The sequence below is a fragment of the Chanodichthys erythropterus genome, chromosome 13, assembly GCF_024489055.1.
Source record: "Chanodichthys erythropterus isolate Z2021 chromosome 13, ASM2448905v1, whole genome shotgun sequence".
NCBI classification, from domain to species: Eukaryota; Metazoa; Chordata; class Actinopteri; order Cypriniformes; family Xenocyprididae; genus Chanodichthys; species Chanodichthys erythropterus.
In genome coordinates this window covers 50,614,163-50,641,957 of record NC_090233.1, presented here as the reverse complement: position 1 = coordinate 50,641,957, position 27,795 = coordinate 50,614,163, and the positions used below count along the sequence as shown (strand labels likewise).

The 27,795-nt window shown below is 35.9% G+C and overlaps 1 protein-coding gene across 3 annotated transcripts; it reads left to right on the top strand.

The window, feature by feature from the left end:
* Positions 1-27,795, top strand: LOC137034512 (thiosulfate sulfurtransferase/rhodanese-like domain-containing protein 1). 3 transcript variants are annotated; one of them, XM_067407497.1, is made up of 5 exons: positions 340-2,956; positions 8,483-9,330; positions 25,182-25,301; positions 25,381-25,543; positions 27,604-27,795. In XM_067407497.1, exons 2-5 carry the CDS (start codon positions 9,303-9,305, stop codon positions 27,656-27,658), a joined length of 366 nt encoding a protein of 121 aa, XP_067263598.1. In that variant the 5' UTR covers positions 340-2,956; positions 8,483-9,302; the 3' UTR covers positions 27,659-27,795. The 3 variants fall into 3 exon arrangements, with proteins under 3 accessions (XP_067263597.1, XP_067263596.1, XP_067263598.1); XM_067407496.1 differs by lacking the exons at positions 340-2,956; positions 8,483-9,330 and adding an exon at positions 1-330 and having other exon boundaries at positions 27,604-27,793; XM_067407495.1 differs by lacking the exons at positions 340-2,956; positions 8,483-9,330; positions 25,182-25,301; positions 25,381-25,543; positions 27,604-27,795 and adding exons at positions 1-330; positions 12,284-12,403; positions 12,483-12,645; positions 14,982-15,265.

The window sequence follows — 27,795 nt, the reverse complement described above, 5'->3', positions numbered from 1 at the left end:
CTGGAGGAAAACATGCGTCATGTTTCCTACTATCAGTGCCGTTCAGGTCCGTAATCGCCTCAGTCATATGATGATACATAGTCAATCCAATACGCTGCTTTAGATCTGTCATAGCTGCGCTTTTTAGACTTCATTCAATCTATACATAAAAGCATCTTCTCTTAGACAAGATAGACATGAATACACTAATGCGCGTGAGTTCAGGTGTGCGCGCTCTAGTTGCGCTCCTGCTTCTGTCTGTCTCGGCACACAGTACAGAACAATGTGATAACGGAGCTGAAATCTGCGATAAATGGACTAAAACATCTCACAGTCAACCTCTAAACACAGGTAAAGTAGTTATTTCTGTATTTGAGTATATAAATGTCTGAGGATGTTTTAATCATTTGTTTTACAATTATTTGTATTCACTAATCAAAACAAAATCATTTTGTGATTACATCACGCACTGTAAGCATGCAAGTTTGCACGTAGGGTCAGTGACTCAACATGGGTCAATAAAGCTTTAATGTTGCATCATGTGATGAACAGTCTCTGCTATAACATGTCTGATCTGCCACATATAAGAAAAAAGTCATGCTTTGGTTAATCATAATTATGAAATAAAAAGTAGAAAAAAAGTGATAATAATTGACTTTCCAATTACTTTTTATCCCATAATTGTGACTTGATGACATCATTTTTACTTTTCATCTCATAATTATGACATATGATTTAACCATTCAAGATTTTTCTTTTCTTAAAGGTGCAATAGGCCTATGTAATATTTTTGCAGTAAAATATCCAAAAACCACTAGGCCAGTGTTATATATTTTGTTCACTTGAGTACTTAGAATATCCCAAATGTTTGCAACTATTTGTAAATCGTGAGAAAATATCAATTTTAACCAAGGCTCCGGGACGTGTGAGGAGTCGCCTGTCAATTGCGTCATACCCGCGTTACCCTCAGTCTGCCTCGGTTTCCGGTTTTATTTTGTAGAAACCATGGAAACACCAAAGACGCTTTAATATTTACATGTTTTAATAGGCAAGGGAACAACTGTTTTGATATATTTATAGACAGAAAACTAATTATTGTTATATAGCTCAACATGTTTAGTCTAATTGTTTAAATCTAATTTTCTTGATTATTTTGCGAGTACCATGCTTTATCATGCTTCAGAGAAAAACACTATTTTGTGAAGTAGCGAACATAGCATAATCATATGCAGCTTTATTTTTATTAACAGTAATACATAATTTTCTCCATCATACAATATGTTTTAAAATTAATTGCATGCCATTTATCAACACAAGTCATCCAGCATTTAATATGATATTCTAAAATCGATCTATCTTACTGCAGTGTGTAACAGTGTCTCACAGCAGCCGCCGAGCGAACGCACAGAGTAACGTTATAACATCATTTTCAACACTCTCAAATGTACCTAATATGATAAACAGAGCTGTGTTACCTCATACTCATGACCGGAAAAGCAGAAGCATCGTCGGCGACTGTGACATAATAAAAGTCCCGCTGCTCGTGAGGCGTGTGTTGATCAATCGCTCCAGCTCCTCGTTCAGCTCCCACAACACTTGCTCCTGCTCTGCTTCATACTACAGTAACGTTAATAATCGCATCCATGAACATGAGTTCTTCCAGACTCCAATCCCTATTCTTTTGCACCGTCCGTTGAGGTGAAGACCACATGTCCCAAGATTCCATTCTAAAACTTGGCGTCATCAAACTATGCCTTTGTTTTGAATAGGCTTCTAGCGACCTCTAGCGGACAGAATTATTACATATTGTACCTTTAAGTGGCAGAAATGGGCTTCCATAGTTATCTGTATATGCAATTATTAAATCATTTAGCATTAACATCCAGAATTCCAGATAGCTGCGTTACCAGGTTTTTGGCGGTTTGGAATTCTTATGTTTCTTTAGGAGGATCCTGAGCTTTAAAGTTCATGCATGTTTCTATGGAAGAAATAATTAATGATGGGCCATTGAATTAAGCCCATACTTCGTTTTTTTACACGTCTGCTAGTGTACGCGCACAGTTGAACACAGCCTTGGAAAGTATACTTTCCATAGACTCCTATGCGTACACAGGCGTTCGACGCATGTGCAGTTTTGAGCAATTTCTCGCCACGAGTTACAACCCATGTAAACATCTTTGCATTCTTTCATGCTAGAGTTGTACAAACGAGGGTACTTTCTAACCTCTTCGCACAATCTCTCCATTGTCGCTGTAGCTTGCATGTGTTCTGGCCGGTTCTGTTTATGCAGTTTTTCTTTGACTACCTTGTGAATTGACGCCCCTGGACAAGGTTGCCACCTTGTCACCTTTTATTTATATAGCGCTTTTTACAATGCAGATTGTGTCAAAGCAGCTTTACATTGATAACTGGTACATAATTTTTACTGCACAGCAGCTCTTCAAGAATAGTGTCAATGCAGACAGATCAAAGCACTGTTGAATAAATGTCAAGAAAACTGTTGAATATCAAATGTCAAGTCAAATGTCAAGTGTCCCCAACTAAGCAAGCCAAAGGCGACAGCGGCAAGGAACCCAAACTCCATCAGGTGACATCAGGTGGCAAACAAGTGGCAAATAGGTGTTAAAATGGAGAAAAAAAAAACCTTGGGAGAAACCAGGCTTAGTCGGGGGGCCAGTTCTCCTCTGGCAAACAGTGCTTTGTTACGAATCAGGTTGCTATCATAAGTCCGATAGGATCGCAACAATCAAAGTATTTATTTCAGTTCCATCCAGTTGAGGATCGTATTCATCACGCCGGTATGGACGGTTTGTTGAGGAACTGTGGCACTGGCTGTCGTGTCGATGAGGCCTTCACAATGGATGATCTAGTTGACTCGATTTCTGCTGATACTTCAGGGCTGCGTTGTGGTCGTGCCATGGCGCCGGTCCTTGGTCCTTGGTCTCAGCTGGAAACGGCCCGGATCCGGTTGACTACGGTAAACCTCAGGATAAACTGAAAGACTAATATTAGCGTAGATGCCATTCTTTTTCTGATGTAACGAGTACATCTGGTGTTATAGGAAGTGTTCCCGGTTCCGGCTGACCTAATTTATGTAGCCTAACAATCCTTTAACAGATTTGAAAATATAAATTGATAATGTGTTATGTGTATGCCAGGTTAAAGAGATGCGTTTTTAGTCTAGATTTAAACTGACAGAGTGTGTCTGCTTCCCGAACAATGCTAGGAAGATTGTTCCAGAGTTTAGGTGCCAAATAGGAGAAGGATCTACTGCCTGTGGTTGATTTTTATATTCTAGGTATTATCAGCTGGCCTGAATTCTGAGATCGCAATAAACATGAAGGATTATAATGATTTAAGACCTTGTGGATAAACTAATTGCTGCAAAAAAACCCCAACAATTTAATGCGCATGTGCGACCTGCGTGTACAAGTATGCGCGGTTACAAAAATTTGACGGTGCATTACTCTTCTGTTGACGAAATTCGCATAGCACGCACTGTATGCTGACCCTCGCATACGCGTAAAAAGTGAACTATACTTTAGGCTTTAGTGGTGTGTAACCGCTCACATTGTGGCTGCATTACCACCTCGGGTGTGCATTATTTTCATATAAAACATTTATTGATTATAGCTTGTGGGCTGAATGAGGAAATGAATCCACACAGATTATCAGAGCAGTAATGTGATCAGTAATTCTCTCTGTGAGACGTAATTTCACAAATAGCGACAAGTGATTCATTCTCTTTCAAAATGGCTTCACATAATCACATTGTGTCTATACAAGCAAGCAGCACGCTGCGATACAGGACCATCACTCGTGTTAAGGGTCAGAACTGTCCCTTGCCCAATGGGGCCAGAGTTGCTTCGTTACTAAAGTTTATCATTTACACAACTTGCCATTTAAATCCAAGGTTCTCTGTGAGAGACGGTATTCCCAGATCGCACACTCACATAAAGTCACCTGTCAAACTGCTCATGGCTTATAAACACACAAAATTATGTCAAAATGTCCGTCTCGGTGAGTGTCCTCGTAAACACAGTATGTTGAATCATGTGTACCACTATATTGGATCTGTGCTTCACTCTCAAAGTAACAGAAACCTAATAAACTTGCTGTCTGTCATTGATGTTAATTAAACAAAAAATAGTGAGAAAAAAAATCGTACTGTATGTCATAGAATAAAACGTGAAAGTGTCATGAGCTTATGTTCACCACAGACCTTGCAATATGCAAGGAGTAACATGGCAATAAAAAAAAAATGCATTTAATTTTCATGTAAATGTTTAATTATCATGAAAATAATGTTTAAAAAATAATATAGTCCTATGTTCTTAAAGGATTTGTCCACTTTCAAATAAAAATATGATAATTTACTCACCCCTGTGTCATTGAAAAGAAATTAAGTTTTTTTTGATGAAAACATTCCAGGATTATTCTCCTTATTATGGATTTCAATTGGCCCCAAACTTACGGAACGAACGTGGTGCCAGTTCTGTTTTTTCCATAAGTAGAATAGGGAAGGCGTAGGATATACAGCGCAAGCTTTTTGAAGAATACGGAAAGCGGAAGCACTTGTAAGGCGATCGTTTGTGTTTATAAAGCATATACAGTTGAATTTTTTGAAAATGACCTATGGTTTCTCTAGATAAGACCCTTATTCCTCGTCTGGTATCGTTTAAAGCTCTTTGAAGCTGCACTGAAACTGTAATTTTGACCTTCAACCGTTTGGAGGCCATTGAAGTCCACTATAAGGAGAATAATCCTGGAATGTTTTCATCAAAAACCTTCATTTCTTTTCGACTGAAGAAAGAAAGACATGAACATCTTGGATGACATGAGGGTGAGTAAATTATCAGGACAATTTTATTTAAAAGTGGACTAATCCTTTAATGTGCTGCGTTTACGTTTAAGGTGAAACCAAATTAGTAGGAAAAACCAACTTAACAAGCCTGTTTCCCACAGGGAGTATATTTGTATAGTTTGATGAATTACTGTGACACATGGGAAGATTTTGGATTCAAGTTGCTGAATCAGCATTTATTGTGTGTGGGAATCTAGATTCCCATGAGTCTACACACTTATCAGGGTCACAGCGAGGGCACTGAAGACTGGGGAGAGTCACAAAATATTAATTTAAATATAATAAAAATAAGTAAACAAATTAAGTTTTAAGATTAAAATTTGTATAGGTGGCCCAACCCTGTTATTGGCATTTTCATATATACAGGTGCTGGTCATATAATTAGAATATCATCAAAAAGTTGATTTATTTCACTAATTCCATTCAAAAAGTGAAACTTGTATATGTTTATTTCTTTTAATTTTGATGATTATAAAATCCCAAATTCAGTATCTCAGAAAATTAGAATATTACTTAAGACCAATACAAAGAAAGTATTTTTATAAATCTTGGCCAACTGAAAAGTATGAACATGAAAAGTATGAGCATGTACAGCACTCAATACTTAGTTGGGGCTCCTTTTGCCTGAATTACTGCAGCAATGCGGTGTGGCATGGAGTCGATCAGTCTGTGGCACTGCTCAGGTGTTATGAGAGCCCAGGTTGCTCTGATAGTGGCCTTCAGCTCTTCTGCATTGTTGGGTCTGGCATATCGCATCTTCCTCTTCACAATACCCCATAGATTTTCTATGTAGTTAAGGTCAGGCGAGTTTGTTGGCCAATTAAGAACAGGGATACCATGGTCCTTAAACCAGGAACTGGTAGCTTTGGCACTGTGTGCAGGTGCCAAGTCCTGTTGGAAAATTAAATCTGCATCTCCATAAAGTTGGTCAGCAGCAGGAAGCATGAAGTGCTCTAAAACTTCCTGGTATACAGCTGCGTTGACCTTGGACCTCAGAAAACACAGTGGACCAACACCAGCAGATGACATGGCACCCCAAACCATCACTGACTGTGGAAACTTTACACTGGACCTCAAGCAACGTGGATTGTGTGCCTCTCCTCTCTCCCTCCAGACTCTGGGACCCTGATTTCCAAAGGAAATGCAAAATTTACTTTCATCAAAGAACATAACTTTGGACCACTCAGCAGCAGTCCAGTCCTTTTTGTCTTTAGCTGCTTCTGACGCTGTCTGTTGTTCAAGAGTGGCTTGACACAAGGAATGCGACAGCTGAAACCCATGTCTTGCATACGTATATGTGCGTAGTGGTTCTTGAAGCACTGACTCCAGCTGCAGTCCACTCTTTGTGAATCTCCCCCACATTTTTGAATGGGTTTTGTTTCACAATCCTCTCCAGGGTGTGGTTATCCCTATTGCTTGTACACTTTTTTCTACCACGTTTTTTCCTTCCCTTCGCCTCTCTATTAATGTGCTTGGACACAGAGCTCTGTGAACAGCCAGCCTCTTTTGCAATGACCTTTTGTGTCTTGCCCTCCTTGTGCAAGGTGTCAATGGTCGTCTTTTGGACAACTGTCAAGTCAGCAGTCTTCCCCATGATTGTGTAGCCTACAGAACTAGACTGAGAGACCATTTAAAGACCTTTGCAGGTGTTTTAAGTTAATTAGCTGTTTACAGGGTTTCCGCGGGGTCTTAAAAAGTCTTAAAAAGTCTAAAATTCTGAACTTTAAATTTAAGGCCTTAAAAAGTCTTAAAAACGGCCAGATTTTCATCCGAGGTCTTAAATTTCATTTAGTCAGGTCTTAAATTTTTTTTTATCTATTTCCAGAAACGCTACCTGCTGAAAGTTATTACAAAGTAGCAAAAAAGTAGCGAGTCGTAGTTCTTTCTGGGGTATATTGGTGTTGGTATACGCGGTGATAAAACTACAAATCCCGTGATAAATGCAATACCTGCCTGCGAAATACGTCTGCGTCTCCTCAGAGTTTGTTAAAGTTCGGCTACGTGTGGAAAATGGGAAAGTGTACTTTCAACGAGACATGGCTAGATCACAGCGATTTCTGCTGTTGGTTACAAGCGGTACCCAGCTCCATGTACGAGGCTCACTGCAAACTTTGCAAAAAAAAAAAAAAAAAAAAAAATCAGTTAGAGAGTCTGGGTGTGATGCGGTGTAAAGGCGCTGGAGTCACACGCCAGAGCGGAGAAACACAAGCTAGCCGCAAAATCCCTTCAGCGGACTCGGCCAATTAGTCTCACCACTGCCGTCGTCCTCCTCAATGCCTGGTCCCTCCGGTCTCCAGCGCAATATCATCACAGCTCCGTCGAACAACCTTCGGGGTACTTTTGGAGCGACTGACACATCGAAAGCCGAGGTGATTTGTATAGTACACACGGTGACTAAACAAACACCACTCATTTAATAGCAACAGTGAGATTAGCGATCTCTTCCAAGTGATGTTCCCTGATTCAGTGAAGTCGTTCTCTTGCGGGCCCAACAAGATCGCTTATGGCGAGATTTGGATTGGGGGAGTTTATAAAGAGGGAATTGATTCGTACTCTTACCGGGCCGTATGTCGTAACGTTCAATGAAAGCCAAAATCAGACCACCAGGACCATTGTTCTGGAACAATGGAATTGTTAAGTCGAGGTACCTGGGCTCACAGTTCATGGGACAGTGCAGGACACACACACACACACACACACACACACACACACACACACACACACACACACACACACACACACACACACACACACACACACACACACACACACACACACACACACACATATACATATATCAGATAATCCATGTTAGATACTCTAATTATCCTGAGGTAAGTATCTATCTATCTATCTATCTATCTATCTATCTATCTATCTATCTATCTAAAATGGATTATCTGGTGTGAGTGTGTGTGTGTGTGTGTGTGTGTGTGTGCTACATTGGTTGTTACATGGGTTGGAGTAGCCTGTTCCATCTTTATTAGGCTATTAATATGCTGTTTTGTAATGTAAATAAATAATGAGATGAAATCTATTCTATTTGAGGGCAAGTTTGTTTTAGCCTATTTTCATTTTGGGCCTAAGGTTTTGGGCATTTGGCACATTGATGTGTGTGGAAGGTTACTAATGTGATTGCTTTATCTGTAAATTAAATTAATGCTTTTTCAATGACTGAATTCATTGAAATAAAATGATTTTTTTCAGAATTTCTTTGATTTGAATATTTTTTGGTAATGCGTCATGTAGGTCTTAAATTTCAATCTTTATGGTCTTAAAATGTCTTAAAAAGGTCTTAAATTTGACTTACTGAAACCTGCATAAACCCTGTGTTTAGAGTGTGACACCAGGTGTCTTAAATATTGAACCTTTTCACAATATTCAAATTTTCTGAGATACTGAATTTGGGATTTTCCTTAGTTGTCAGTTATAATCATCAAAATTAAAAGAAATAAACATTTGAAATATATCAGTCTGTGTGTAATGAATGAATATAATACACAAGTTTCACTTTTTGAATGTAATTAGTGAAATAAATAAACTTTTTGATGACATTCTAATTATATGACCAGCACCTGTACATATCCTTTCTCTTTAATGGTTTCCCTGTAAAATATCTGAATTTTCTTTTTTCCCTAGGATATTAAGGACATATTTACACCCACTATGGCCTGCATCAGAACCATCATCACTAGAATCAAGTTTAAGAATAAGTTTAGGAATAACCTAAATAAAGTGTTTAGATGCAACATGCAACATACACTGCCGTTCAAAAGTTTTGTGGTCAGCAAGATACTTTGTTCTACTACTTTTATTCAGCAAGAAAGTATTAAATTGATCTAAAGTTAAAAAGACATTTATAATGTTTAAAGAGTCATGAAACCCTTAACCAAATTTTCTGAGATTTTAACAGAGTTATGTGTTTTGAACAGCATAGAAGTCAATGTTGCCATCCGTTAGCTTTGAATGTAGGAGAAAACTAGTTAATTTGAAAACTTTTTGCACTATTTTCAAACTTCCGGGTCTAAATTCGTCTTGTGTCAGTGTCACAGAATGTGACGTTTTCTCGCACTATAGTACGGTGATGACTCATCAGCAGGCACGTGCACACATAGACAAAAAAGGGGCTTGAGCACCTGCCCTTTTTCTTCCTCGAGAGAAAGTGCCCTTTTTTCTGGGGTGTTTTTTTTTTAAATAAATGAATATATATTCCTGTTTATGTACAGCTTCCCTGTCAAACAAATATGTTTACTGAATAAAGCAAATAAAAAAATACTATATATCAGGTCGGCTTTGTCGAGTTCAGATGCCCTCCCTCCTCGACACAGCATTCATTCCCGCACGCGCGCGCGCCCCGCCCCACCTCATGTTTGCTGCTGGCTGAAAACTTGTGACAACTATTCCCGGGAAAATACAACTGCTGTCTGGTGATGAGAAGCGAAAAAGAAAAAAGCCCTAGATGGATCCATCCCGTGCATTTCTTTCAGGTAGGCTAGCCTATTTTCACAAACCTGAACGTTTTGGCTATTTAAGGGTTATTTATACACGCTGCATTAACGCTGCATTAATAGTTTGACCACCATAAACACATCTGCCTGATTTGATACTAACGAAATTTATGTCATATTATAATTTCAATTATTTTAATGTGCTATGCATTGCGTTTTGAACCATGGTAAAGATACCTGTAGGGCTGTCAATACCAGAAGAGGAGCATCCATGAACAGCATTATTAGACAGTTTTCTAAGGATGCACGATTTATTAAAGCTATTTAAAAACCATAATACAGCATTACATAATGCTATTCTTAAATCTATGCTTACACATGATAATACATCAATAAAAGTTTAAACCCTTGCTCTGTCTTTGCATGTTTGATGACCATATATTCTTGTTGAAGAAATTACAGTGGCTGTAGCATTTCTATCAAAAAAATATTATTAATATAATGGCCGAATATTATAATTTAAATAATAATATATTTTTAATTATGGTGGTTGGCTTTAATCATGGATTTGATCGTGCTGTGCTGTGCAGTGTAACAACAAAAATCAGCACGCTTTTGGCGCCCTCTGCAGGCATTTGTTATAATATATAATGTATTTATAACATTTCAGGGGAAAAAACTCTTGATGTGTTTAAATATGCAGATTAGCTTATTTTGGTTAATTCAGAATAAATCTACAGATGCAAACAGACGGATGATAGTAGGCTTAAAACAAACACCATCTAAATGGGTTAGGGTTAAGTTCTTCCCATTAGAGTAAAAGAAGACATTAAAGCAAAAATAGACCAAAATCTTAAAATTGTCCACTACATGAAAGAAGTATTCAAATAACCAAAAGAATTAAAACAATTTATTGATTTGTGCAAAATAAACAGTACATAATAGTGAAACTATGTCCCTCTCCTCAGTTCAGTCATTTATTCTAAATATATAGCTACTTCAAAATAGTTGCTGTTTTCTGCTCTTGAGATAAACTCTCGTGAATACTAAAGACGGTCTTTGTGTGAAATGATTATTTTGTAGAAATCTGTGGAGAGTGTAAGGGAAGTCAAAGTTGTCAATATATTTAAGGGTTCCTTATTTTGTAAATAAATAATTATGAGAAGTGCCCTTTTTTCCACTTGAGCCCCTGCCCCCCAAAATGTCTGTGCACGTCCCTGCTCATCAGTGTCTCATAATTATTCATCCTATGAGAAGACGCGTTGCTTAATTCATGACAGCATTCGTTGACAGGCACTTCAAACAGTGAGAACACATACAATAAGTGAGAGATGCATTAATGGATCAAAAAAGAGTGTTTTTGCTTTGTAAGAGTTTCTGTGTCGCACAAGTTCTTTTCAGTATCTCCATCTTCGACACAAACGTGATTCATCCACACTGAGTGTAACCAGTCTTTACGGCTCTTTAAACGATGCAAAATAAGTCGCAAAATTTATTAAAGATGCATTAGTGTGTTGTTCATATATGCGAATGCGAATGGCTGTGCCTTTATTTGTGCATTAAAGTATAGCAAAAACCATATTATGTTGGATGTAATGGTAATCTGCAGCATGCATTTGTGGGAAGCTTTGATGCTTTTAATGAGAGCAAAATAAAACTGTCTGAATCAGAAGCCATTACCGTGTTGTCAGTCTCCCCTCCGCAGATTAAAGGGTTAGTTCACCCAAAAATGACATTTCTGTCATTAATTACTCACCCTAATGTCGTTCCACACCCGTAAAACCTTTGTTCATCTTAGAAACACAAATTAAGGTATTTTTGATGAAATCCGATGTCTCAGTGAGGCCCCCATTGCTAGCAAGATAAATAACACTTTCAGATGCCCAGAAAGCTACTAAAAACATATTTAAGTGGTTCAACCTTAATATTATGAAGAGACAAGAATACTTTTTGTGCACCAAAAAAAAAAAAAAACAAAAAAACAAAATAACCACTTTATTCAACAATATCTTCATGAAGCTTCAAAGCTTTTACGAATCTGTTGTTTTGAATCAGTGGTTCGGAGCGTGTATGAAACTGCCAAAGTCACGCCCCCCAGTGGTGAACCATTAAAATTTTGAAACACTTATGACGTAAAGAAGCCTCGTTTTACTGAAATCACATGACTTTGGCAGTTTGATACGCGCTCCGAACCACTGATTCGAAACAAAAGATTCATAAAGCTTCATGAAGCAGTGTTTTGAAATCACCCATCACTAGATATTGTTGAATAAAGTCGTTATTTTGTTTTTTTGGCACACAAAAAGTATTCTTGTCACTTCATAACATTACATTTGAATCACTGTAGTCACATGAACTGCTTTAAATATGTTTTTAATACATTTCTGGGCATCTGAAAGTGTTAATTATCTTGCTGTCAATGGAGGCCTCACTGAGCCATCAGATTTTATTAAAAATATCTTCATTTGTGTTCTAAAGATGAAAGAAAGTCGTACGGGTGTGGAATGACATGAGGGTGAGTAATTAATGACAGAATTTTCATTTTTGGGTGAACTAACCCTTTGACCACGCCCACTTCTGTAGCATTTTTCAAAATTGTGGTGAGAACCGACTGCTGCTGAAACAGGGTGTTTCGTAACTCTTTAAAAGATTTGCATTTCAAATAAATGTTGTTCTTTTGAACTTTGTATGAAAATTGTATCACAGTTTCCATTGATATTAATATTGATATTAACATTGATAATAATAAGAAATGTTTCTTAAGTAAATCAGCATATCAGAATGATTTCTGAAGGGTCATGTGACACTGAAGACTGGAGTAATGATGCTGAAAATTCAGCTTTGGAATAAATTACATTTTAAAATATATTCAAATAAAAAATAAATTGCAATAATATTTCATAATATTACAGTTTTTACTGTATTTTTGATAAAATAAATGCAGGTTTGGTGAACAGAAGAAACTTATATCTGCTCCCCCGTTGTGTTTCAGATGTTGTTACATACAAGCAGCTGAAGGACATGATGTCTGCTGGAAGTGTCCAGCTCTTCGATGTACGTGAACCGGATGAGCTGGAAGCAGGATTTATTCCAGGAGCCACCAACATTCCATGTACGTCAGCACTGCACACAGTTCAGCTCTGCACGAACACACACAGGCTTTATGAGTGACAGTACTTTTGTTGATGTAGTGGGAGATGTGGAGCAGGCCCTCAGACTGAGCCCGGATCAGTTCAGAGAGCGTTACGGCGTCACAAAGCCTCACAGAGACGACTCTGACTTTGTGCTGTACTGCCAGAGAGGGATACGCAGCCTCACTGCGCTGGAGACCGCAAGAGCTCTGGGATACACAAGGTACGGTCACACATCTTTTTAACTTTTATTGAATCTTTTTAAATGTTTATTGAATTTTTAGACCAAAAAAATACAAACAAAAGTTTGCAAATATGCTTTTTGTTGAGTATCATATTTGATACATCAGGTTATGTCTCATATGGCTCCATCTAGGGAATAGAGTGCAACATGAAAGACTTTCATTGACAGGGAAATTGCAAAACAATAATGAATTTGTCTTTAATAGGTAATCTAAGTTCAGGAGCTGACGGAGCCAAAATAACTAATGAAAAGTTATTAGTTTTATCCCTCTTTCCTAAATCTAATCAAAAAGAAAATACAATACACTAACCTAACTACCTTAGTGATGGGAGAAACGAAGCTTTTTGAAACTTTGAATTAATTGAACCAATTGATTCACAAAATGATTCACTATTTTGAAGCGCTCGAAACGCCACACGCTGGTGACCCCTGCTGGTCAGAACAGTGTAAATGCAGCAAAAATTCAGCTCAAACATACAACAACAACAACAACAAACAAAAAAAACACATTTTAGGCTACAAAACAATTGCAAATGTTTTATTGAAGGTGTAATCTATTCAGTAATCATCATATACCAATACATATGAAGTGCCTTTAAAATATGTGTTATTTTATTGAGGGCTTGTTTTATAGAGAGTTTGGTTAATCAAACCAAGAGACCTTTATATGCAACTCTTACTTTTTATTATACAAATGTGTCATTAAATGTATACAATTTTATGAAAATAATTTGAGATCAGATAAAAACCATGGATCAATCGCCCCCTAGCGGCAAACCATTGAAATTTCAAAACATTTCAAAACAGTATGATGTAAGAAGACTATACTGGAATCACAATTTGATACGTTCACTGGTTCAAAAAGCTTCACAAAGCATGTTTTGAATGCGCCCATCACTAAACAGAGATAAAAAAAAAAAGTTTACAATAAACAAAAATGGCATCAGACTCATTACTTTCCCAATACTCAATATTTACAAAACTACTTTCAAAGTGAAGTGAACAATAATTAAATGCATATTTTTCATTTTGGGGTGAACTAACCCTTTAACATATACAAACTCTGCACTCCAAACCAACTCTCTCTGCTCAGAACACAAAAATGATGATGTGCTTTTTATAGTAGTGTGCACCAATCAGGACATAGCATCAATCATCCTGCAGGGGCCAATCAGATGACGTTCCTGGACAGACACAGACACTCCCAAAACAACAGAGATATAACAAAAACACATAAGCTAACCTTAGGGTTGTAACACTGATATAGTGAGAATATGGATCTCACACTCAAGGAGGAAAAAACACCTCAATTTTACAATTGATGCAGTTTGCTTCAGATGCTGGCCAAATGTGTGAAATTGTGGCCAAAAGTAAAATGAGATTCTGATACTTGTAATGTAAATCAATGAGATCTTTATAACAGTATAGCATAAAATAATAATAATAATTATCAGTTGTCACTCTATATCTGAATGTGTCTAAATAAGATATGTAAATGCTTATAGTTTTATGATCCAAGTTCTGTAGTTTTTAAACATATAATGCAATACAATGATGATTGAAATGAACAAATAAACACTCTTCAAATGCCTAATGATCATATTTGATACTCAAATTTGAACATGATTTTTTCTTAAAAAAATGATGTATGGATAATCAAGTAAACCTAAACTGCTTCATCTTGAAATATTACCAACAATATCAAAGTTATTCATATGTTTGATTTATAAAAACAAAATATAAAATGTCTAAAAAAGTAAAAAGTTTTGATCATGTTGATCATTTAAGCCTTAGAAATGTGCATATCAAATATGATATTATGATTAATCTAAGAGAATTTCCCTCTATGAATTTTTAAATTGCATTAAAAAACAGTCATATAACTGATACCACTCATGATAAAAATCCCAAAGAGAAAAAGCAAAGGAAAAATAAATGCTGACATGTGGATGCATTATATGACTGTTTTTGCATGTAGAAATGGTTGTATGAATATAATGCATTTAAACAATTATGATTTATGTTTGCTTTTCTTCATTTAATCATTGGAAATCTGGCTTTTATCAGGGAATTTAAATGTCAGGCCTGGAAATGAATAAAATCATTGTAATATATAGTCAATTATGCTTTGCTCTAATTTTTTTAACTGGCTAGAAAAAGCTCTATAAATATTGCTATTAAATTATTTTTTTATGATTTCAATTATCATATGGTAATCACAAAAACCTAGACAAGTCATGATAGTTTGTTTGATTCATCCTCACTCACTCAAAAACAACAAAAGTCAGACATCAGTGTGTCCGTTTGTCTCTCAGGGCCCGTCATTATGCTGGAGGATTCAACGAGTGGCTTAAGCAGGAGGATCTGTGAGCAGAAAGAGTCGAGCATCAAACAGAGGAATGAAGCTTATTTCCACTCAGTGAAGGACCTAGAAGAATATGACTGAATATTTATGGCATTTGACTGTTAAAATGACAGCACAGACCAAAAATGTAGTATTTATAAAATCCCACAGATGTGTCTATATATTTTGCAAAGACTCAATAAATATTGCATTATTTATGATAAAGTTTGTTTGTTTTTGTGCCATATGATTTTCACCATCGACCCACCTAAACATAAGATGTTTTATCGCAGATGTATGTTTTCCCAACTAACTGAAACTGACAATCAGACTGAATTCATGCATCATTGTTTAAATTATTAAAGTATTTAAAATAAATGTGCAAGACAATATGTTTTAAATGTTGTGAGAATTAGTGACAAGCTGGAGTTTTCATATCAGCTATCTATCCACATACCCGATCATCAACGAAACACCTTAAATATTTCAGCACTTTTTCAAGAAAACCCAAAGCTTTTGAGACAATAAATGTCCCACATGATCTGATCATCACCATCTTAACAAGGCTAATAGGTTTGACTTGGAAAATGGATTTCAAACTGACAATTCGGAATAGTGAGAAATAATTGTGTTTTGTTATTTCAGCAATATATTTTTAGTAAAGTGAAGTAAATTTGGTGTTGTTCACATTTTCACATAAACACACTGACACAGGCACTGAGGGTTTGAAGATTGAGTTTAATATTGAGGAATGTTTCTGAGTAGATGTTTATTAGTTTATTAGTTTAGATAGCAGAAAACATAAAAAGAACTGACTTCAAGTAAAAAGTAAAATGGAGTTCTCTTAAAAAATGACAACAATGACACATTTCACAGCACCAAAATAAATCATTTTCTGTTTCTTACCTTTCTTACATTGGTGCAGTCATTGTGCTGGTGATCAAATAATCAGGCAGTGACTCCCAGATATATTCTGATTCAAAATCCCCAGAGTTAAATTAACTCTGCTTAGAGTACATATGGCCCCTCTCTATATAGTGTTAAAGTGACACTGAAGCAGAGTAAAACTTAATGATATAATTAAGCGATTAATTAAGAGATGATTGAGCATTAGTGATGAACACCTGCTGTTAACAAGCAGAATCACTTAAGAAAAGAGAAACACAAGAACTACAACTGAATTTAACTCTGTTTCAGTGTTACTTTTAGTTCTTGGCTGGATCCGAAACCGCATACTTCTCTACTATATAGTAGGGGAAAAGCAGTAGGCGAGCGAAAAAGTATGTCCGAATCCGAAGTATTCATAAAAGAGTAGGCGAGAACTACCTGGGTGATGTCTAATTCTCGCGAGATTCGGACGTGCGTCTACTTAAAGTGCGTCCGAATATGCCTACTTATCTACTATATAGTAGGGGGAAAACAGTACGTGAAAGGAGTAGTAGTCCGAAATCCTCAGTAATCATAAATGAGTAGTCGAGAAGTTCCCGGATGGCCTACTGCTCCCGCCCAGATTCTGAAGTGTTCATCCGATGGACACTCTTCTATCCCAGGAGGCCACGGGAGAGGATACGTCACACTCGAACACGGAGGAGAAAAGCGGCATGGATGTTTTCAAATGTGAGTATTAACCAAAAACTTGGTTACTTGTGTTAAAATCGCATTTGTTGAACTACTGTAGAGGTGTAAAGACGCTAGTCAGTGTAGTATAGTTGTGATTTTGCAGTAAAAACACGTTTTATTGTGTACAGCTAACAGGGGAGCTTCAATAAACACACGTTCGTCTCCAAAGTGGATTTACATGAATTCCAAACCATATACATCATAAAGTTGATTACTAAATGTTTATTTAACATCTGACAGGAAAATATTCAATAAGTAGCCTATTGCAGGTAATGAGTACATCACAATATGAAATATACATCTTGAGTGATGTGTGCTATTATGTAGAATTCACTGTCTGTTCCCAACACTTTACATGAATGGAAGTAAATGTACAGGAATGAATGTAAATAAACAAATGTACAAGTAATTAGATCTAAGTTATCTATTTTATTTGTCCGTTAGTACTGTTGGTAAATTATATACAGTTGGATAAGAAGTGAGTTAACACATCATAAACATGTAAATGTAGCACATAAATCTCAGAGGAAACTTGAATCTTGTTACAGGGACAGATGATCACACGTGTGTTTATCCAGTTGAGAGAGGCTGATGAAGGAATGATGGCGTCAATGGCTTTGAGTGAGTATACTACAGAAATTAATACAAATCTATTTAAATATTAACTTGTAGTTTATTTTAATTACTGTAATTTCAAACAGAGTTATTTCAGCACTTCTGATTCTTGATGTCGGTATGTTTGCCTGCAAGGCAAGGTGATGGCGGCATTTGTGGGGGAAAGAAGCCTGAATAATGACTGAATTTATATGTTTGGGTGAACTAACCCTTTAAGCCCCCAAATAGAAACTGTATGTATGCATTTATATTATGGTACCTTGAAAAAGTAAACTTTAAGAAATAATCAGCTTTATTGAGTGTTTGTGCCCAAGACACTAACAAAAAAGGATTTACAAAAATCACATTTACATTTATTTACAGGTTTGCTTTTGGCAGATGCTTTTATCAAAAGTGACATACAGTGCTCTTATTACAGGGATGATCCCCATGGAGTAACCTGGGCCCGGTTTTTCAAAAGTAATCCACTAGGATTTTGGATAACGGATTGGATCAAATCTTGAAAATGTGTTTTTCAAAAGAAAAAACGGATTACATAATCGGATTAGATCACGTAATCCAATCTTGGTTTTGATCCGGATCAAAACTTTAGTTTGGGTTTTTCAGAACTTTTTTGTAGGATTTGGATCACTTTGATCCAAAAAAACAGGATTATCCTGATCCCAACAGGGGGTAGGATTTCAAGGTGGATTCCAGGAGGAAAATGTAGTAAAACTTTAAAACTAGTCAAAAAATACAACATTTTTATCATGTAATATACATACACATTTTTATCTTGCTCTTGATTAGTTTAACTGTTAAAGTAATAAATTAAATGCAGACATTAGTCTACATATTTAGCCTTTCGGTAACCTACTCTAAAGTAAAAAGAAATTTTGGTGCCATAAAACAATCCCTAAACAGCTGTAAATATCCAACAAAAATATATTTAATTCAAAACCCATATTCTTTCTATCAACATGTCCCTTTAGGGCCTCCGTAGAGCACTGGAAATCCAGATTTGGTGATCCTGAAAAGTTCCTATCCGGATCAGATTGATCCAATCCGATGTGGCTTTAAAAAACTGGCTCCAAAAGTAAACTGGATTACGTGATCACAGATCGCAAAAAAAGGATAAGTAAATCCGGATCAATTTTATCCGGATTAAACCTTTTGAAAAACCGGGCCCTGGAGTAAAGTGTCTTGATTAAGGATGGTGACAGCTGCGGAGATCGAACCCGGAGATTTAGCCCACTACACCACTAAAATAATAAAGCTGAAACAAAAAAATAGCACGTAATTGTAAAAATATTGAATGAAATATGTCAGGAAACAGAATTCTGACATGAATTATTAAACGTTTCAATCAGTTTAAATGTTTTACATGTAGTCTTGTTCATGGAGAGCACATGAATGTTTGGAGCAGACATCTTGCACATCTTCTCCCACTCCTGCTTCAAGGTTGTGTGGTTCAGGGGTCCATCATCATCTTCCTCATCCTCCAGATCAAAGATGTCCCCATTGAGAGGAGCAGCAGTGAGGGACATTATAGATGGCAAAGACAGGTGAAGGTGTTCATCAGCTGCTTCATCAGAATAAAGCTGCAGAATTGGCACAGCTGTGTGAGATGGCAGCAGGGCTGAAATATGCGATTGTAAGAACAAGTTTGAATAAAGCTTTGTTTCATGTGTTGTTGACTTGTATATGTATTTATTGTGATGATTACTTTTATTCATTCTATAACTCATGTTTCCTATTGTCCGTAAATAAAATATATTTATTTTATTCATGCATTAATTCATTGCTTGACTGTAAATTGAGATGTGTTCACCTTGGTTGTATTTGTCTAGTGTTTATTCATGCATAGCTATGTCATATGACAAAACATTACAATTTGCTTGTTTTAATAATACATTATTTTCTGTAAAAAATTAATATGATTAAGTATTGGTCAGCATTTATTATTAAGTGTTAGGGTGGTCTAGCAATGCTGTTCATTCTGGGGTAATCTTATCTTTAGTAGTAATACATTAGTCTTCTCCAAAGGTGAGATCTTCAAGCAGCTGTCCGACATCTCCTTTGTGCAGATATTGCAAATGCTGATGAAAACCGTACAAGGTAGCGTTGTCAAGTTACTGGTGCTGTGAGGTGTTAGTGCACCTGTCACTCATATCTTTTTTATTATATTATTATTGCAGAACTAACAATGAGCAATCATAATGACAAAAAAAAAAAAAAAAAAAAAATAGATTATATACACAGAAAAAAGCACAATGACAAGGTTAAATATCAGAATAATTCAACATAAGGCTTTAAAAAAAAAATAATAAAATAAATAAAATATATATATATTTTATTTATTTTATTTATTTTTTATTTTTTGAAGCCTTATGTTGAATATATATGATGAAAACCCAAAATCGCGATCTCTTGAATATGTTGTTAATTTCTTTATATGCATACAATTTTATCCACAAGCAAAAGTGGCTTAAATCTCCAGTTTTCCTTTTTCTCATTGAATTTAACTGTCGTTTCATCCCTTAGGCTTATAATTATGGGTGTGAATGGGTGTGAAACGACACGAGGGTAAGTAATAAATGACAGAATTTTCATTTTTGGGTGAACTAACCCTTTAACACTATAGCTGATTAAACTCTGGGGATTTTGCTGTGTTCTGCAGTGCAAAATTTTAGTGTAAACAATACAATGCATGGTAGTTTGGAGGCATTGTAATATAAATATTACACTTATTAGTATAAGGATTTTAAGAATTAAACATTAAAAATCTCTCCTATTACATCATACTTCATCCTTTAATGCTTCCTGACGTTTCTAAACTCTTATCAATATTACTGAACTCTGTTTAGGGTGTGTCAGGCATTTCTAATTGACCACCCATTTAAAATGTGTCCAAAATCCTATAAATCAAAGAAAAAAAAAAAAATGATAAAAGGTTATTAAGTTATACACAGTAGCTGATGTGTTTTAGCATGACTGGAGCTCCACAACTATCAGTTTTGTAATGAATGTAGTTACAAACATAGGTTTGGGAGGAGCCTAAACATTCAGTCGTCAATCATGATTACGAGTGTAACAAGTGCAGCAGTCACTGCATCATCCCAGCGACAATTCTTCCAGCATTTCATCCCACTCTGTCCTTTGTACCATGTCCCAACCTGACGAGTGTTCCTCAGAATCACTTATCAGCATGATTGTGTCAATGACATTACTAAATGGGCCCAGGATACTTTCAGAAACCACTGTCGGTAAACACAATCCGCCGTGCCTTCTGCAGATGCCAACTAAAGCTCTATCATGCAAAAAGGCAGCCATATGTGAACATGGTCCATCGTGTCCTGTCAGCCAAGGCTCATTGTTTCAAAGTGGAAAAGTGTTCAATGGTCAGATGAGTCCAAATTTGACATTCTTGTTGGAAATCACAGATGTGGTATCCTCAGGGCTAAAGAGGAGAGAGACCTTCCAGCGTGTTATCAGCGTTCAGTTCACAAGCCAGCATCTCTGATGGGCAGCTTGCATGTTTTGGAAGGCACTATGAATGCTGAAAGGTATAGAAAGCTTTTAGTGTAACATATGCTCCCCTCCAGAAGGCCTTGTGTATTTCAGCAGGACAATGCAAAACCACATACTGCAACTATTACAACAGCATGGCTTTGTCATAGAAGAGTACGGGTGCTGAATTGGCCTGCCTGCAGTCCAGATCTTTCACCTACAGCAGCAGTTCCCAACTTTTTTTATGCCATCAGGATCACTGAGGACTCCTAGTGGGTCGTGGCCCACAGGTTAAAAACCACTGACATATTATATTTGAAAATGAGAACTACTGCAGTTCCATCCAAAGATTTATTTATTTTATTATTATTATTTTAGCTAAAAAAAACTGTAACATCAAAATGTTCACAGATATAGCTGATAGAAATGCCAATTTTCAATCTTATTTTTTTACTTTATTTATTTTTAATTTAATTATTTATTTTTGCAAATGTCAACACAATCTTTTTCTGTTTAAATTTAGCGTATAAATTCTATGTAGATACTTCAAATGTCTCAGATTTTTTTTTTTGTCCAGAAAAAGGGCTTTAACACAAATAAATGTGGTGTCACATGACAGAATTAGTCCTTATTTTTGTAATTTTGTCTGTTGTTTAAAATCTAATAAAAGTTAAAAAGCCGTTTTTGAATATCGCTTGATGCTCAAGTATTGATCTAAATAGTCTTTATTACAAAGACTACACACACAAAAAAAACATGATACTTGATAATAAAAAATAATTTTATGTATACAATTTATTAATATATAACAAAGTTTTATTTCAACATGGATGAGGATAATATAGCACCTTAAAATATCTGCAGCTCGTCAAAAATAAAATTGGGGTGTCTGTCAAATGAAGGAAGGCTGTTGGAGTTTCCAATGCTGACAAAAGAAAGGTAAAAAAAAAAAACGTTATAAATATTATTATGAATAAAACCGCATTAATATTTTCAGCTCTATTCGTTTGCGCATTGTCTTAAGGACGAGCCCACAATAGGGGAAATATCATGAATGTTCATGTAGCTACACCCACTGGAAGAGTTTTTTACTGGAACTGAATATTACACAAGACCCCCAACGTGAAACTCCACCAATTCATTCAGCCCTTTGATGTAATGGAATTCCAATAATGACTCATGTCATGCATTTTGGGAGCATAAATAGTGGATCAGAATCAATCTGTGGGACAGACTGATACAGTTTATTTCATCCAGGCTTTGATCACCAGCACAATGTTTGGAGTGTGTGGTGTTGGAAGATGGACCCCAGAGAAGCCTGTCACTCCAGAAAAGGAGGACATCTGCCTTAAGGTAGGAGACAGAAAATCACTCATGTAAAGAAGTTTTTGTTAAAACAGTAAAATAATCTTGGTGCTGTAAAATGTGTTGGGGAAATTATTTGTTGTCATTTTTAAAAAACTCTTTTACTTTTCACTTAATGTCACAATACTTTTTACATAAGTTTTCTGATATCTGAATGATAGACGTGACTCTCTAGAGACTAATACATTCAGTCTTATTAAAATAATAATAATATAGTTGAATATAAAATGTGCATTTGTTTATTCAGATGAAGTCAGACATAGAGAAGAAGGCTGGAGCCACTTTTGAGACTTACATTCCTTTAAGCTTTAGGAGTCTGATTGGGTCCAGAGCAAATCTGGTGAAGGTAATTGAGTGTTTTGTTTTGTTTTGTTTTTTATTTTTATGTATCTTTGATCTTTTTCCGTCCTCTCCGAAAAGTGAAATGCATCAAGTCACTGTACAAAGTTTCTCTGCATTTGTAGCCTAAAAGAGAAAACTTTTCTTAACTCTGTAGAGCTGCTGGACACACAAATCTAGTCAGCAACGGTCACTGTAGCAGAACTCACAGAAATGTGCTTGCTGTCATGAAAAACTGAATGCGTTTAGTTCGCTATCAGTGTGAACAGAGTATAATATATATATAGAGATCACTTATAAATCTGTGTGGATTTCTCTCTCTCTCTCTCTCTCTCTCAGGTTTACGTTGGTGTGGATCAGTGCGTTCATGCGATAATAGCTCTCCCCCCCTTTGGTAGAGGGGAATTGGTTGTAACTGTAGTCCAGCACCCTAAATCCGCCAGTGACCCTCTGATCTTATTTGATAATTAACCACATAAAGAAAACAGTCTGTATTCTCTAATAACAAACACACACAATGATCTGCCATACTGTATAGAGGAACTATTGAAAACTGTTTCATTCCTCAATATTAAACTCAATCTTCAAACCCTCAGAGCCTGTGTCAGTGTGTTTATGTGAACAACACCAAATTCACTTCACTTTACTAAAATAGTTTTATGCTCAAATAATAAAGAAAAAAAAAAAAAAAAAAAAAAAAAAACTCATTCCAAATGTTTAAAAACAATAATAATGTAAAATAACATTCATTTTTCTAATTTTAAGATTTAATTGACTGTCTGTATGTCTTTTATAAAGGCACAAAATATGTGAATAAAGACTAGTGGAGACTAGTGATTCCCAAACAAGTGTGGAAAGAACTAGTTAATTTGAAACCTTTTTGCACTATTTTCAAACTTCTGGGTTTAAATTCGTCTTGTGTCAGTGTCACAGAATGTGACGTTTTCTCGTACTATAGTACGGTGATGACTCATCAGTGTCTCATAATTATTCATGAGACTGCGTGTCCTTATCCTATGAGAAGACGCGTTGCTTAATTCATGACAGCATTTGTTGATTTCCTCTGACAGGCACTTCAAACAGTGAGAACACATACAATAAGCGAGAGATGCATTAATGGATCAAAAAAGAGTGTTTGCTTTTGCTTTGTAAGAGTTTCTGTGTCGCACAAGTTCTTTTATATATATCTGTCTTTGACACAAACACGATTCATCCACACTGTGAGTGTAACCGATCAAAAGTTATCAAAGATGCATTAGCGTGTTGTTCGTATTCGATGCAGAGAACAAACTGCGAATGGCTGTGCATTTATTTGTGCATTAAATTATAGCAAAAACCATGTGTATATTGTGTTGCATGTAATGGTAATTTGCAGCGTGCATTTGTGGGAAGCTTGGATGCTTTTAATGAGAGCAAAATAAAACTGTCTGAATCAGAAGATGTTGTCAGTCTCTCCTCATCCCCCTCCACTCTGCAGATTAAAGGGTTAGTTCACCCAAAAATGACATTTCTGTCATTAATTACTCACCCTAATGTAAAACCTTTGTTCATCTTAGAAACACAAATTAAGATATTTTTGATTAAATCTGATGGCTCAGTGAGGCCTGCATTGACAACAAGATAATTAACACTCTCAATGCTCAGAAAGCTACTAAAAACATTTTTAAAACAGTTCATGTGAGTACAGTGGTTCAACCTTAATGTTATAAAGCAATGAGAATACATTTTGTGCACCAAAAAAACCCCCCAAAATAACCACTTTATTCAACAATATCTTCATGAAGCTTCGAAGCTTTACGAATCTTTTGTTTCGAATCAGTGGTTCGGAGCGTGTTGAAACCATTGAAATTTCGAAACACTTATGACGTAACGAAGCCTTGTTTACTGAAATCACGTGACTTTGGCAGTTTGATACACGCTCTGAACCACTAATTTGAAATAAAAGATTCGTAAAGCTTCATGAAGCAGTGTTTTGAAATCGCCCATCACTAGATATTGTTGAATAAAGTCGTTATTTAGTTTTTTTGGCACACAAAAAGTATTCTTGTCGCTTCATAACATTAAGGTTGACACATGAACAGTTTTAAATATGTCTTTAGTAGCTTTCTGGGCATCTGAAAGTGTTAATTATCTTGCTGTCAATGGAGGCCTCACTGAGCCATCGGATTTTATTAAAAATACCTTAATTTGTGTTCTAAAGATGAAAGAAAGTCTTACATTAGGTTGAGTAATTAATGACAGAATTTTCATTTTTGGGTGAACTAACCCTTTGACCACGCCCACTTCTGTAGCATTTTTCAAAAGTGTGGTGAGAACCGACTGCTGCTGAAACAGGGTGTTTCGTAACTCATTAAAAGATTTGCATTTCAAATAAATGTTGTTCTTTTAAACTTTGTATGAAAATTGTATCACAGTTTCCACAAAAATATGAAGCAGCACAACTGATAATTGATATTGATATTATTATCAATGTTAATATCAAATTAATAAGAAATGTTTCTTGAGCAGCAAATCATCATATTAGAATGATTTCTGAAGGATCATGTGACACTGAAGACTGGAGTAATGATGCTGAAAATTCAACTTTGATCACAGGAATAAATTACAATTTACAATATATTCAAATAAAAAATAAATTGCAATAATATTTCATAATATTACATTTTTTACTGTATTTTTGATAAAATAAATGCAGGTTTGGTGAACAGAAGAAACTTATATCTGCTCCCCCGTTGTGTTTCAGATGTTGTTACATACAAGCAGCTGAAGGACATGATGTCTGCTGGAAGCGTCCAGCTCTTCGATGTACGTGAACCGGATGAGCTGGAAGCAGGATTTATTCCAGGAGCCACCAACATTCCATGTACGTCAGCACTGCACACAGTTCAGCTCTGCACGAACACACACAGGCTTTATGAGTGACAGTACTTTTGTTGATGTAGTGGGAGACGTGGAGCAGGCCCTCAGACTGAGCCCGGATCAGTTCAGAGAGCGTTACGGCATCACAAAGCCTCACAGAGACGACTCTGACTTTGTGCTGTACTGCCAGAGAGGGATACGCAGCCTCACTGCGCTGGAGACCGCAAGAGCTCTGGGATACACAAGGTACAGACACACATCTTTTTAACTTTTATTGAATCTTTTGAATTTTTAGAAAAAAAAAAAGAAAAAAAAAAAGTTTGCAAATATGCTTTTTGTCGAGTAACATATTTGATACATCAGGCTTTTATGGCTCATTGTTGAGCCACATCTAGGGAAAAGAGTGCAACATGAAAGCTTTCATAGACTGTGAAATTGCAAAACAATAATGAATTTATTGCCTTAAATTGGGAATCTAATTTCAGGAGCTGACAGAGCCAAAATAACTAATAAAACGCTCTTATCCCTCTTTCCTAAATCTAAGCAAAAAGAAAACACAGTACACTAACCAAACTGCCTTAGTGATGGGAGAAACGAAGCTTTTTGAAACTTTGAATCAATTGAACCAATTGATTCACAAAATGGTTTTGAAGCGCTCGAAAAGCCACACGTTGGTGACCCCTGCTGGTCAGAACAGTGTAAATGCAGCGAAAACAAAAAACACCTTTTAGACTACAAAACAATTACTAATGTTTTATTGAAGGTGTAATCTATTCAGTAATCATCATATACCAATACATATGAAGTGTCTTTAAAATATGTTATTTTTTTTTACTTGTAGGGCTTGTTTTATGGAGAGTTTGGTTAATCAAACCAAGAGACCTTTATATGCAACTCTTACTTTTTATTATACAAATGTGTCATTAAATGTATACAATTTTATGAAGTTAATTTGAGATCAGATAAAAACCATGGATCAATCGCCCCCTAACGGCAAACCAATGAAATTTCAAAACATTTCAAAACAGTATGATGTAAGAAGCCTAGATTACTGGAATCACAATTTGATACATTTTCACTGGTTCAAAACAGGTTTCGAAGCTTCACAAAGCATGTTTTGAATGCGCCCATCACTAAACAGAGATCAAAAATTTCACAATAAACAAAAATGGCACCAGACTCCTTATTGCCCAATCCTCAATATTTACAAAACTACTTACAAAGTCAAGTGAGCAATAATTAATGACATAATTTTCATTTTGGGGCAAATTAACCCTTTAACATATACAAACTCTGCACTCCAAACCAACTCTCTCTGCTCAGAACACAAAAATGATGATGTGCTTTTTTATAGTAGTGTGCACCAATCAGGACATAGCATCAATCATCCTGCAGGGGCCAATCAGATGATGTTCCTGGACAGACACAGACACTCCCAAAACAACAGAGATATAACAAAAACACATAAGCTAACCTTAGGGTTGTAACACTGATATAGTGAGAATATGGATCTCACACTCAAGGAGGAAAAAACACCTCAGTTTTACAATTGATGCAATTTTGTGCAGATGCTGATATTTATATGGCCAAAAAGTAAAATGAGATTCTGATGCTTGTAATGTAAATCAATGAGATCTTTATAACAGTATAGCAGACACTTTCATCAAATGATATAAATATCATTCGTCACTGTATATCTGCCAATAATGTGTCTAAATAAGTCTATCAGTCAGACAAAAGAAGGCATGATGTAGCGGATTTTGTGCAACAGGTTTTTCAGCAAAGTTTTGATCATGTTGATCATTTAAGCCTTAGAAATGTGCATATCAAATATGATATTATAAGGTTAATTTAAGAGAATTTAAAATTTTTAAATTGCATGAAAAAAGAGTCATATAACTGATGCCACTCACTATAAAAATCCCAAAATATAAAATGCAGGAAAGCAAAAGAAAAATAAATGCTGACATTTGGATGCATTATATGACTGTTTTTGCATGTAAAAATGGTTGCATATATATATAACGCATTTTAACAATTATGATTTATGTTTGCTTTTCCCTGGCTATATCAGGGAATTTAAATAAATGTCAGGCCTGGAAATGAATAAAATCATACAAGTCATTGTAATATCTATATAGTCAATTATGCTTTGCTCTAACTTTTTTTACTGGCTAGAAAAAGCTCTATAAATATTGCTATTAAATTATTTTTATGATTTAAATTCAAGTCATGATAATTAATTGGTTTCATCCACACTCACAAACAACAAAAGTCAGACATCAGTGTGTCCGTTTGTCTCTCAGGGCCCGTCATTATGCTGGAGGATTCAACGAGTGGCTTAAGCAGGAGGATCTGTGAGCAGAAAGAGTCGAGCATCAGACAGAGGAATGAAGCTTATTTCCACTCAGTGAAGGACCTAGAAGAATATGACTGAATATTTATGGCATTTGACTGTTAAAATGACAGCACAGACCAAAAATGTAGTATTTATAAAA